Source organism: Octodon degus, unplaced genomic scaffold, assembly GCF_000260255.1.
Source record: "Octodon degus isolate 3935 unplaced genomic scaffold, OctDeg1.0 scaffold00112, whole genome shotgun sequence".
Taxonomy (NCBI): Eukaryota; Metazoa; Chordata; class Mammalia; order Rodentia; family Octodontidae; genus Octodon; species Octodon degus.
The window spans coordinates 7,787,428-7,800,493 of NW_004524688.1; the positions used below are offsets into that span (position 1 = coordinate 7,787,428).

At 41.4% G+C, this 13,066-nt stretch overlaps 2 protein-coding genes across 3 annotated transcripts in view; one reads left to right on the forward strand and one right to left on the reverse strand.

Moving 5' to 3' along the window:
• Rptor (regulatory associated protein of MTOR complex 1) overlaps positions 1-13,066 on the reverse strand; it is a 427,093-nt gene that overhangs the window by 334,290 nt on the left and 79,737 nt on the right. For both annotated transcript variants that reach the window (XM_023699242.1, XM_004639505.2), the window contains exon 2: positions 3,838-3,940. In XM_023699242.1, coding sequence (XP_023555010.1) covers positions 3,838-3,940 — 103 coding nt within the window. The remainder of the gene's footprint in view (positions 1-3,837; positions 3,941-13,066) is intronic.
• On the forward strand, positions 12,624-12,869 carry LOC101574823 (cytochrome c oxidase subunit 6C-like). Its single transcript, XM_004639504.2, has one exon. It carries the CDS (start codon positions 12,624-12,626, stop codon positions 12,849-12,851), a length of 228 nt encoding a protein of 75 aa, XP_004639561.1. The 3' UTR covers positions 12,852-12,869.

A 13,066-nucleotide genomic window follows, 5' to 3' on the forward strand; every position in this document is an offset into this window, starting at 1 on the left:
GGAAAGATCATTTTGTATTTATATATACAAAATAGGATAAATTTACAGCTACTTTCGCGTAACTCAATGAGAAGAAAGAGGTGTGCTAACAGTGTTTGGACAGAATATCCTGTCTGCTTCTTGCACCACGGATAACCACTAAGAAGATAACAATGTACAGTGTATTGACTATCAAAACTGTCCTATTAATCAGCTGTGAAACTGTCTCATTCATATTTATTTCTCAATAAAAAAATAAATATTAAAAAAAAAAAACAGGGCTAAATGGGGTTGGTTGGTTTGTTTCTTTTCTTTTCTTTCTTTCTCTTAGGCAGAATCTCACTATGTAGTACAGGGTGGCCTGGAATTCACTATGTAACCCAGACTGGCCTTGAACTCATGGTGGTTCTCCTGCTTCAACCCCCCTCCCCAAGTGGGATTTACAGGTATGATTCATCACATTCCAGCAGAATGGGGCATGTTTGCTATGCTTCTCTGTAGCTGACCATACAGGCAACTTATCAGGAGAGGTAAGACTCAGGAATTGTGACGTTGGTATGCTCTAGAGGGGGAGAAACACTAAGATTGTTGTAAATGCATCCTTCAAACTTCACACCGAAACTTAGCATTCTAATAAGAGAATAAAGATGTAGTGCCCATAGGAAATGACTAAGTCATTAAGGGCAGAGCACCTGTGAATGAGGCCAGTGATCTTATAAAAGGGTAAGTTGGGGCCTTCCTCTTCATGGCCTCTCCGTAATGTGAGGACAGTGTTCAAGACTCTATCTTGGAAGCAGAAATCAGGCCCTGCTGCTAGCACCCCAGTCTTGGGCTTCCCAGCCTCCTAAACTATGAGTGATAACTTTTACTGATCAAGTACCCCTTCTCAGGTAATTGTTATGGTAGTACAAATGGACTGAGGCCACTCCAAGAAAATGTGAAGGAAGGCCCTGGTGGCAACATGACAGGCAGCACTACCCACCAAGGGCCAGTCCTTGTACAGAATTCCACAGTCCAGTCAACACCTCTCCAGGCATAAAAGTTTGCTGTTATTAGTGCCAATCTTCAGATGTGGAACCAAGCTTGAAACAGTCAAGCAAATGCAGCATAGCTGGAGTAAATACAGCTGTAGCCCTGAGAAGTACAAAAGCTGTTGATTTCTGGCAACAGACTACAAAATGCTAAGGCCAAATATAAAATAACAGATTACTGCCTTCTAAACAGCAACAGCTTTGCAAGTTACTTGATCACACCAGTGCTGTAAGGAAGGTTTCCTCATGCCCCTATGTACCCGTGTGCTCTGATTTTGAAAAAAAGCCATAAAGAACCCATCACCAACTCCAGATCCCATCACTCCTCTCTAGGACCCCCTAGCTTCACCTTACCAGCCACGCTGCCTCATGAGCTTCACAACCTCACTCTGCCTCCCTTCAGGCCAGTGTAATCCACACACACCCCACTCCCAGTCTCTGACAACGTGTACCAGAACCTCCTCCAGGATTCCTTCTGTCCCCTCACCTCATCCTCCTTGGTACTTTCTGTAACCTCAGAGTCCTAACTGTTCCCCTCCCTTGGGTTACTGTTCCTACCATGCAAGTGGCCTTGCTAATACAAAAAGGACATGTCCTTCTCAACTCAAAATCCTTTTAAATTATTACAAACTTAACTATATTCCTAAATTGTAGAAAAAAAAAAAACACACACACACAATATTATTTGCTTAGTCTATCAAACAAAGAATAAGGTAATAAATTCTTTTCATTTTCATTAATGTTGTCTAAATTATAATCAAAAACACTGAGGGGTAAGGTTCCTTAAGGTTAGGGGCTGTCAGTAAAAGAACCCTGGAGAACCTAATAAAAGCCAAGGCTGTTCAGACGAGAAAGCACAACACTACCCTCAGACACCACTACCTGCACATCCTAGGAGGACCATGTATCCCAGCAGGAGCTCATATAGGATCCAGAAGCAATGTTTGTCCTAAAACACCTAGTCTAAGCATAAAGAGGGAAGAAACAAATGATTAAAATCAGCTGGGATAGGAGATAACTGGAATGGACTCAGTCTCTGGAGGCTAATAAGAAGCACATGAACACTCACCATCACCAGTCTTTCAGAAAATGCAAATCAAAACCACAAGATATTACCCCACATCTATTAGGATGGCTATTACCAAAAAAACCAAAACAGTAAGTAGCAAAGATGTGGAGAGGGTAGAACCCTATGCACTGCTGGCAGAGATGGAAAATGGTACAGCCACTATGGAAAACAATATAGCAGTTACTCAAAGTTTAAAACTAGACTCATTATGTGACAGAGCAATTCCATTTCTGGATATATACATAGAACTGAAAGCAGTGTCTCCAATAGGCACATGTTTATTTTATATTATTTTTTAAAGAGAATAAAAAGTTTTTAAAACACCATTAGAAATGATATAGAATTTTGCTAAACAAAATGATATGAACTTGGGGCTGGGGAGATAGCTCAGTAGAATAAGTGCTTGCCTGGCAAGCACAAGGGCCTGAGTTCAATCCCCAGTTCTGAAAAAAGAAAAGAAAAGAAAAGAAAAGAAAAGAAAAGAAAAGAAAAGAAAAGAAAAGAAGTCAACAATGGTTGTTATATTGCACATTATTTTCAAATTAGTTGCTCAGATTTGGCAACATTGTTCACTAAAGCTAAAAGGTGAAAACATCTCAAATGTTCATCAGTGATGAATAAATAAACAAAAAGTAGACCATCCATACAACAGATTATCATTCACCCTTAAAAAGGCAAGATATTCTGACAGATGCCACAGCCTGGATGACCTATTAAGATACTGCAAAGTAAAGTAAGTCAGACAACAAAGGCCAAACACTATAAGATAACGGTTAGATGAGATCCCTACAGTAGTCAAACTAATGGAGACAAGAGAGTATAATGGGAGTTCTAGGGGCTGGAAATGAGAATGTTGAGTTGTGTAGTGGACACAGAGTTGCAACTGAGATGTTGAACAGATGGTAGTGGCAGCTACACAAAAATGTGAGTGTTCTCAATGCCACCGACAGAAGTACATTTTAAAATGCGTGGAGTAAGGGCCAGGGAGATGGCTCAGTGGAATATAGGCTTCCCTGGCAAGCACAAGGGCCTGAGTTCAATCCCCGGTTCCGCAAAAAGGAAGAAAAAAAAAAAAAAAAAAAAAAGGCAAGTTAAAATGCATGGAGTGGTATTTTATACCAATTTCATTTTTAAAAAATAACAGGGCCAGCAAGATAGCTCAGTGGTCTAATGCACCTGCTTAGGAAAGCTTAGGTAGGCCCAGGGTACAGCAGTTTGATCCCCAGCACCATATGCCTCACCAGCCCTGCCCTCAGGGCAAGCTGAGCAGCTAAAAATAAATAAATAACACAGTCTCTAGATTTTGCATAGGTTCTAATCACAGCTATGCCACTTTCTAGACTCTAACATGCAAGGTCAGTAACAGAGCCACCTTGGAGACAGAGGAATTAATAAATGTAAAGTGCTTCAAAGTGCCTGGTGCACTGAGCAACTTGACAGACACTGTCTACTATGCTTTACCATGTACTATTTGGGGCTTTACTAGACACAGCTCGATTTACCTTTTCTATAAACATTTCCATGCAGCTACCAGTCATTCAATTTTTCAGGTGTATATAGCTACAATTATGTGCCGAATACAAAACCTTAAAAGGAAAAAAATTGCAGAACTCACAATCCATATCTTATTAACTTCTTAAAACACATCTCTACAAAATACAGATCAATGAATGTAAAATTATTTAAAGTTTGATATTACTTCAAAAAAAAAAATCCTCAGAGTTACACCAGCAGGTCTCAGAGAGAGCTGGCACTTACCAATCCAACATTCCAACCGTGCACAGGGTGTGGTCTTCACAACATCTGGGGGATCCACACCAACATTCAGGCACAGAACTAAGGCCACACTGACTGTCTTCATCTGGAAGCACAACAGGAAAACATACTTCAACATGGATTTATAGGTACATTTCCCAGCCCACAATCTCCCAGAACATTACATCCCACCCACAACCTGCAATCACCCTGTCAGCATTGTTACCTGTGCCCCAGGTTAGTATGTCTCTGAATGCCATGCCTCAGAATAAGATGGGCAAGTGGGGATGGGTACAAGCCAGGAGTGGCTTTTCTCGACTTGTATGAAGAAAACTGTTGTGTCCATTTAGGCTGTGCTCTGAAGTAGCACTCAGGCCAGACACTTTCCCAGGTACATCTGCACTGTTTGTGCACATTTTGTGAACTACCCACTCATAGTCATGCCACTTACATTAGTGACATTTTCCAATTAACTTTCATGTATTCTTTACATATGAAAGATGGTGCCTACCTTACCAAGTGGAAATGTTTCCCTCACTAGATATTTGCCATCTGATTTCTTTCTACTTCTAGACACACTGACACACTTGGCTGTTACCTGCTGTGCCTGCCTCCACACCTGCTTCCTTATGGGTACTCCAATATTAGGAAACAGCCCCACCTACCAGCTGTTCAAGAGAGAAAAATCTGGAAGGCATTCTTCATCCACTCACTCGGTCAACAAACTGAGTACCTGGTAGGTGCCAGCCACTATTTGCAGGTGCTAGGGTTGAAAGATAAACCTCCAAAGGGGAACGTTGGAGATGCCATTCAGAATGCAGAGAGCCTGAGAGTCAGGCACCAGCCTTTCTTCCTTCTAGCCACCAGCACTCCATGTGCAGTACATCACTGAATCCACTTCATCCCACTACACTAATATCTCCTAAACATTGCAACTTTGAAACCACCACCAACTCTGCCTGGGCTCTATTCATGTTGCACATGTATGTGAGTGTGTGTAAATACACCCATGTTTCTCCAAGGAAGACTCTAGCTGTGGCAGAGCCAAGCTGTAAATGTGGGAGCTCACTGCTCTATTTGTATCAGTCCCAGAGCTACTGGGGAGCTGCAAAGTATGCTATTAAACCCCAGCTTCCCATCAGTCACTTTGCATCCTTCAGGACAATCAACATGGCCACCTGACCCTGAGCCCTCACTTACAGCTTCATTCCCTCTATCTGGAACTCAACCTCCAGCTTCACCAGACAGCTTGACTCCTTGGGTCTCAGGCCTGTAGACTATGAAGGAAGGGGCAGAGCACTTTTCTTGGCTAGAACTTGCTTAGTAATTTGTCTGGAAGTTCATAGCCAGGTGCTGAGCTCCATCCTAGCAAATCTGATTAGTAATGGCCTCCATTTATTAAGTATCCAACCCTAACAGATACTGCCTTGCAGCCTGTGCACATAGTCCACATTAATCCTCACTAAAGGGCCATGATAATGTAGCAGCACCCCCAACTTGGAGAAGGATGAAGAAGTGAGCACAGGGGCTGGTCTTGGAATAAGCTCTATGGGAGCTGCACCTGCCTCTTCCTTGTCATGGAGGGAACATGGCATCTGTGAGGCATTCCTAACATCCCTTATTCAAATAAAAAATTATCATTAAGTTCCGAGCTCCTTAAACAAAAATCAGTCCTATGAGATGCTAAAGGGCCTCACATTACCACACCTGCTAACAATGCATTTTCCAAACTCACCAAATGGCATAAAGACAATGTCTCCTTGACTGCAGTAAAAGTAAGCAGTCTGGTCCTCACACTGAAGGGTGAAAACAGCCACACTACTAGGATGCAGACATGGAAGAAACCCATTTGATTCACCTTTGCTTATATAGTACATACTTAACCCAACAGCCTGTACTGTACTGCATAAGAAAAGAAAAAAACTCAAGCATACACAGTCACAGACCTGGGTATTGGTTTAATACCCAGCTAGCAATCTAATTCCAAAAGTAAGCAAAAAAATTGCTCCTAAATATCCTTAAGTCAGTCACCTAATGTATTTCCCAAAAAATAAGACTAGGTCTTACATCAATTTTTTTTCCAAAAAAAAACAGTAGAGCTTATTTTCAGGAGCTGTCTCATTTTCTTCACATACAAAAATCTACATTTATTCAAATAGTTACGTCATTTTCTTTGGAAACGTTGTAATGCTCCAAACCCCAAATTCCAGGCTGAATTTCTTGCAACTCTATTTCCTCTACCACTGGCCCCAATCTTTCTCATCAAGCAACAGAACTCTCCTTAAGTGAGTACTTCTTGTCCATGTAGCCTAATCAGAGTGCATTGTTACAACACACAATTCATTGAATTAGGAAGATGCACACCAGAAACAACCATGTCTTGTTATCAAGTGCACATGTTATTCATAAAATGTCTATATTCTAATTGGTCTCAAGTTCACCTGTTTACATAACTATTTACCCTTTGTCCAAAGCACCCATTTGGGTATTTTAAATAATTATGATTTGTATTATCACTTACTTTAAGTATTAATGTCAACAATGGTATTTATACTTAATCATATGTTAATATAATTTTATAATTCAATATGTTGTATGTTGCAACAGAAAACTGTCATCCATCTGGCTGATAATCTTAACTGGGGCTTATTTTTGTGATAGGAATCACATTACAAGCATCCTGAAAAATCATGCTGAAGAACATACACGATGGTGAACCCAACGACTTAAGATTGTTCAAGAAAAAAACAAAGTCTTCAGATAAGTAATCTGTTATTCTTAGCCCTTTTACTAATCACTTTACCATTTAAAGGAGAATATAATTCTTTTCTGAGGTGGGCACAAGAATATGCAGTCAGTACAACACATATCTTCCTGGATATGTGACATGCTCCCATTGTCCAGTACATCTTGACTTTCTTGGTGGGCATCCACACTCCAAGGAGATGACTGGAATAAACTACAATACTACATTCATGAGTTATGAAAGAGCTCAATGGTTAATAGCATAGCCCATCATTACAAAGTAGCTGAGTGGTCTATATACTCTTAAAGCTGCACATAATAGGATTTTTTCTAACAATGCCACTGAAGCCTCTATTATCAAGGGCCTCTAGTAGGACCCTTATTAATGTATGAGTCCTATCCCGAGGGCCAATGACCATAGATAGCAAGATGGTTATTTTTAGATATGGGACGATTATTTATGGTTAACCTCATTATAGGACATCTTAGTAGATGTCCTATAATGGAGTATGGTCCTTCCAGGAAAGTACTTGTCTGCCTGTGTGCACTTGCAACACAACTTATTTCCCCATTTGATCCCTATTTAATAGATATTACCCTACTGACTATACTTGTCGTAATCTTACTGGTTGACCATAGTTGTATCACCTCACACCCACCCTATGATTAGCCATTGGATCAATATTACCTAAGCAACTATACTTGTAATCTTACTGATTAATGATAGTTCTATACCACCTTAAGCCCATCTCATTTCAGAACTTTGCTCAATAAAATACCCGTGAGAAATGGGGTTAGTGGGCAGCCCACTTTCTAGGTCCCCTTCTGTCCCTCTCAGACAGAAGCTTTCTTTTTCTCAATAAATTCTTCCTACTCTTAAAAAAAAAAAAAAAAAAAAAAAAAAGACAAAACAAAACACACCAAACAACACAATTTTAAAAGGTCTGGAGAGATGTAGCTCTGTGTAAAGACTCCAGATATAATCCTGTTACCACCCCTCCTACACAAAAAACCCCAGGCAGTTTTCTTTAGAGTTCTCTGAAGCTAGATGTATTTTGAAACCCAAAATTTTTTAGACTTAGGAAAGGAAAATCCAGAAACTGGTCCCTATACTATATGTCACATGAGACATCCAGCAATACTTGTTTTCAAAAGCACTAACATTACCATTGTGAAATACACTAAGATTCAGCTTTCACTGAGTAAATACAGACATAGTTGCCTCACCCAAGTTCAGACCAAGTTTTGCCCCCAAATGTGTTGTGGAAACATCCCAAGGATGAAAATCTGTGGCTAAGAATTGTATATAGGCCAACACACCTGTTTATGCATGCTAAGTCACTCCCCTGATTAGAAACATAATGCCTGTCACTTTCCAAAGAATTCAAATCAAATCATGAGGCAATTCTTTATTGGCACTTTTCTATTTAAAGGATTTGACAAAAACCATCTATTGGGCTGGCGAGATAGCTCAGCGGACTAAGCGCTTGCTTAAACAAGCACAGGGACTGAGGTTTGATCCCCAGCACCACATGCCGCCTGGCCCTGCCCATTCCCCTATCCATCACCTCCCACCCCTCCTACCCCCACCCCCAGTACTCTGAGCCAGTGACGGAGTCCAGGAATGATGGCACATGCCTGTAATCCCAGCAATGCTGAGGCTAAAAACAGGAGGATCACTACAAGTTTGAGCTGCACAGTAAGACCCTGTACCCCCCCAAAAAATTAATTTTTAAAAAGACACAGGTGATGTGGTGCCACAACATCTAAGTCAGTATGTACAGAATGAAGAAATGAAGTGGGGTAAGCTGCCCATCTACTGTCATCTGTCCCATTCTGAGTGAGGCTCACACATAAACAAGTGAGCGTATAAAACAGAGACAGACAATGAACCGAAGGGTTCACTATGGATGTCATAACATGCATTATTCTCCCACTTGTTGAGGACAGAGCCACCCACTCCCAGGAGCCCTCATTAGGACTCAGTGCATCAATAAAAACTCTGAGCAGAGCTGAGGCTACACAAATGTATAATTTATAAAGAAAGTCAGAAAGTAGAACACACAGCAAAGAGAGGAAGGACAGGGGAGATGGGTAATCAAGTTATTCAAGAGGAAAGAAAAAAAAGTTTCTCCCAACCCCCATCTCAAAGACTGCTCGAGACAAACAATCACAAGAAGCACATCAAACTGAATTCCTATAACCAAAGCCTATAACACAAAACAAGATCACCACTTCTAGCAATAACCATGCTAGCTTGAGAGAGTTCCTAATTTTTTTTTAATGCCTTTGTCTCTTTCAGTGGGAATTAAAAATGAGAAGAAAGGTTCCACAATTTAGGCACTCTGTTTTCTTGAGCCAAAAAGCTAATTTTGTGTTTTTTTTTAAAAAAAAAGGACACATTTTATCTATATTTCACTGCTTTAAAAAGTTCTCTCTTGCCTATAACACATCTATAATCCTAGCACTTGGGAGGTTAAAGTAAGAGAATCGCCATGAGTTTGAGAAGTCAGCCCGGGTTACATAGTAAGTTCAAGGCCAGACTGAACTACGTAGCAAGACCCTATCTCAAAAATGAATTTTTTCTCACTACCCTTGCAAAATAGCCTAACAACAACAACAACAACAACAACAACAAGGCGGTGGTGGTTTTCCTCAAGCCACTATTTTTTTCCTCTCTTTTTCTTTGCAGTGGTAGGGGTAGAACTCAAGACCTTATTCATGGTAGCCAAAATTTGGTGCTACCACTGAGCTCCATGCCCAGACCAAGAGACAAATTTTAAATATCAAAGTTAGGAACATCTGTGCCATGGCCCTCATGTTTCTCATACTTTCTTATATCACGCAAATCACTCACAAGACTTGGTGTGAGTTTGGTTCCAATATCAGAGAACCTTGAGAAACTTATATTGCTAAGAGTCAAAATAGAGAGTTACATAGATAAATAAATCTCTAAAAAAGAGCCATTTTAGCTTAATTTAAAGACATTACAGTCTGGGCATGAAGGCACATGCCTATAATCCCAGCACTCAGAGGCTGAGGCAGGAAGATGATCTTAAATTTGAGGCCAGCTTGGGCTACTTAGTGAGTTCAAGGCCAAGGTTAATTACATAGCGAGACTTTGTTTCAAATGGATGGATGGATGGATGGATGGATGGATATACCTTACTTTTTTAAATGGGTTTCTAGGCCAGGTATGGTTGCACATGCCTGTAATCCCAGCACTCAGTAGGCTAAAGCAGAAGGATCACAGTGAGTTCAAGGCAAATCTGGACTACACACTGACATCAAGGCCAGTCTCAACTACATAAAAAAAACCCTGTCTCTAAAATAACATAACATAAATTAACTTCTATAACAAATATACTTTAGTGGCTCCTTTATGACAAATGGCCAGCTCTGGCCCACATCTGTGATACAAGTGACCATGTCCAGGGGCTTTAAATGAATCATCTCCACCCTGAAAGCCCCATGGGCTACCCAGTCCATGCCCAAGAGGTTAAGCAAGTAACTGGGAAATCCCTTCATTCCCTTTCTTATTGTAGGAATCTGTTGGTCTCGGTTGGATCAGACCTACCTGGCAAGAAATGACAGCAGGAATGAGAATAGACAAGAAGACAAAAGCTGGGCTAGGTGGTCATTGGTCTGCCTGATAGGAAAGACTAACACAATGCCACAACAAAACCAACCTTTACACCCTTGCAAAGTTATTAACAGGTGACACAAAGTTGCCTAGCAACCAACAGCTGACCTTAACCAGACAGGATGTTTATCTCAGGACTGAGGTAGCTTGCTTGCTTTAGGCACTGAGGCCTAGTCCCACCTACACATATTTGATCAATTTCCTAGCTTCCCATAACTCCCAACATCTTATAACACATTCTAGGACACAATTAAGGACATGTGGCATTTAGGATATATGCAACACATTATGGGGTATGTGTTAAATGTAGTGTTATAAGACAGAAAATTAGACAGCCATAGAAAGCACTCTCAGTGGTAGGAGTATTTGTATAACATGTATTAGGCCATGGATTCAACTGTTAATAACAAACAAAAATCTAATTTCAAGTTGTATAACTCTTATCAGTAAAATCCACTAGCAAATGGACAGACTCAGTTTTATATAAATTATATCTCAATAAAATATAGACATTTTCAAAGAACATTAAATGGCATGAGACACAGTTCAAACAAAATGAAGTAAAAAGAAGGTAAAAGACTATATCTGTGTTATTCCAAATGTGCAAACAGAGTCATGCTAAGGTCATAAAACAAAAACACAAAATACCAGGAGTGGTTTTGACCTCTGGGGAGGGAAAAACACAGATGACTTCTCTACTACTTTGTACATGGCCTTTTTGTGTATATTCTTTTAAATTTCTATCATAAACATAGCTTTCTTCTGTAAGCAGGGAGGAGCTACCAAAATTATTTTACCAGCATACTCAAGACTTTTTCTCACAAGTGCGTGTATGTATATACAACTTTTGTTCTGCTCAGAAGATACAAAAAACTGGTTTGGTTGACTGAGCTCAGATGCACATCTGCACTAATGAGTAAGGTCATACAGCTTCAGGAAATGTGTAGGTCACAGCTAGCACTCTTAGAGATGAAGCTCTGTTGTCACTTATTCCCGAGAGCTCTGGTCCGGCAGTCAACACACAGTGGGTTTTAGCAAGACAAGTACAATGAAAGGCTCTGTTATGGTTTGTGTCTAGTTGTTCCCCCAATGCCTCATGCAATCAATGGGGCGGGGGAATTCTACAGTCTGAGATTAATTCATGATCAAGACTGGGATTATGAGTCAGTACTTCTGGGATTATGGGTGTGAGTACTACACCCAGCCTGGGACATACAGCCTGACAGCAACTTAAGGGAGACAGACCTCCTCTCTGTAGCCACTGTTGCTGCTACTTCTTCATTCTGTTCTTGCTCTTTGATGCCACCATGAAAAACTGCTGACTGCCATGTGCCACTCTTCTTTGGACCCAGCTGAGTATGGACTGAAACGTACAGTAACTGTGAGCTAAATAAACCTTCTTCCCTCCTTCATTTTGAGTGGCAGGTATTTGTCCCAGCAATGAGAGAAGAGTAACTGAAACAAGCTCTAAAACAGATTTTCTCCTCTCCTTCCTAGCTTAGAACACAAGATAAAGCCCTGTGTTAAATGTCTTTCAAGAGAATAAGCCTTTCCAATTGGTTCCAGGGCTTCAAGATTACTTTTGACAAAAAGCTCAACTTCAGTTTTACTACTCCTAGGATAAACTAAAATTAGCAGCACTGTCACAGGACTGACTCAATTCTTAGGATACATTTCCTTCCCCTCTTTATCATCCAGCACTATAGTATCCACAGTGCAGGTTTAAAGAAAGTAATCCCAACGAGGCAACAGAGATGCAAAGCACTAGGCAGGTTAGACAAGGTAATAAGCACAAGACACAAGCCTGCGGGATTTTACAGCACAATCTTGGAAAGCCAAGGGAGCTTTGCTCTGCTTCCACACCAGCCTCTTGACTGGGCCAACATAACTTACGAAGCCATCCTCAAGGCCCTGGCGCTCACATGGAAGGAGTGGAAAGGATTCTGACAACAGGGACCTTAAAGAAAGGCATCTCATAGGAGCTGGCCAGTGGCCCACTACAGCTGCCAGATAAAAACATGGCAAAATGGATGCTTTGGGGAAGACAATTGGCATTAATAGCAAGACCAGGAAGAGAATTGAGGAAGAGAAATTAGCTGCAAGGCCATTAGGGAGAAGCAGGAAGGTCTGAGCTAGGTGAGGCAGGAGTGGAAAGGGACAAAAAAAGAGAAGGATTTCTATTTCAAATAGAACAGGTGAGGGGGTCCGTGTGGCGAAGCAGCACGGCCGCCGGGCTGTGAGCAGTGGAGACCGCAGCCAGGAACGCCGCTGCCAGGGGATGCTACCGGCCCCTCTCAGCGCAGCCCCCTCTGTCCCCGAGGAGGCCTTAGAATGGGGAGCGGGCATCCTCACCAGCTCCCGGGGTAGTCTCGAAAAAGTACATTAAGTGACGGTAACGTACATGAGTTCCGGTGCGTTGGCAAAACCCCAGATGCGGGGGCTTCTGGCCAGGGGCCTGCGGACTGATATTGTTGGAGCATTTGCTGTCTCCCTGGGGGTTGCAGCTCTCTATAAGTTTGGTGTGGCTGAACCAAGAAAGAAGGCATATGCTGATTTCTACAGAAATTATGATTCCATGAAAGATTTTGAAGAAATGAGGAAGGCTGGTATCTTTCAGAGTGCAAAGTGATATAGGAATAAAAAGGTTTCTTTGTTTATTTTATTTTTTTTTTTTTTCACGCACACGCACAGTTTATTTCCAGGTTGGTCTTGGTTCCGGGAGGCAGCAGGGCTACACCTTGGGGCTTGCAAACACCTCCCATCCCTCCAGCTGGCCCATCTTGACAAGGGCGGCCACTGCGCCCATGTACACGCAGCCGCCAGCAGCAATCCCGTAGTTGTGCA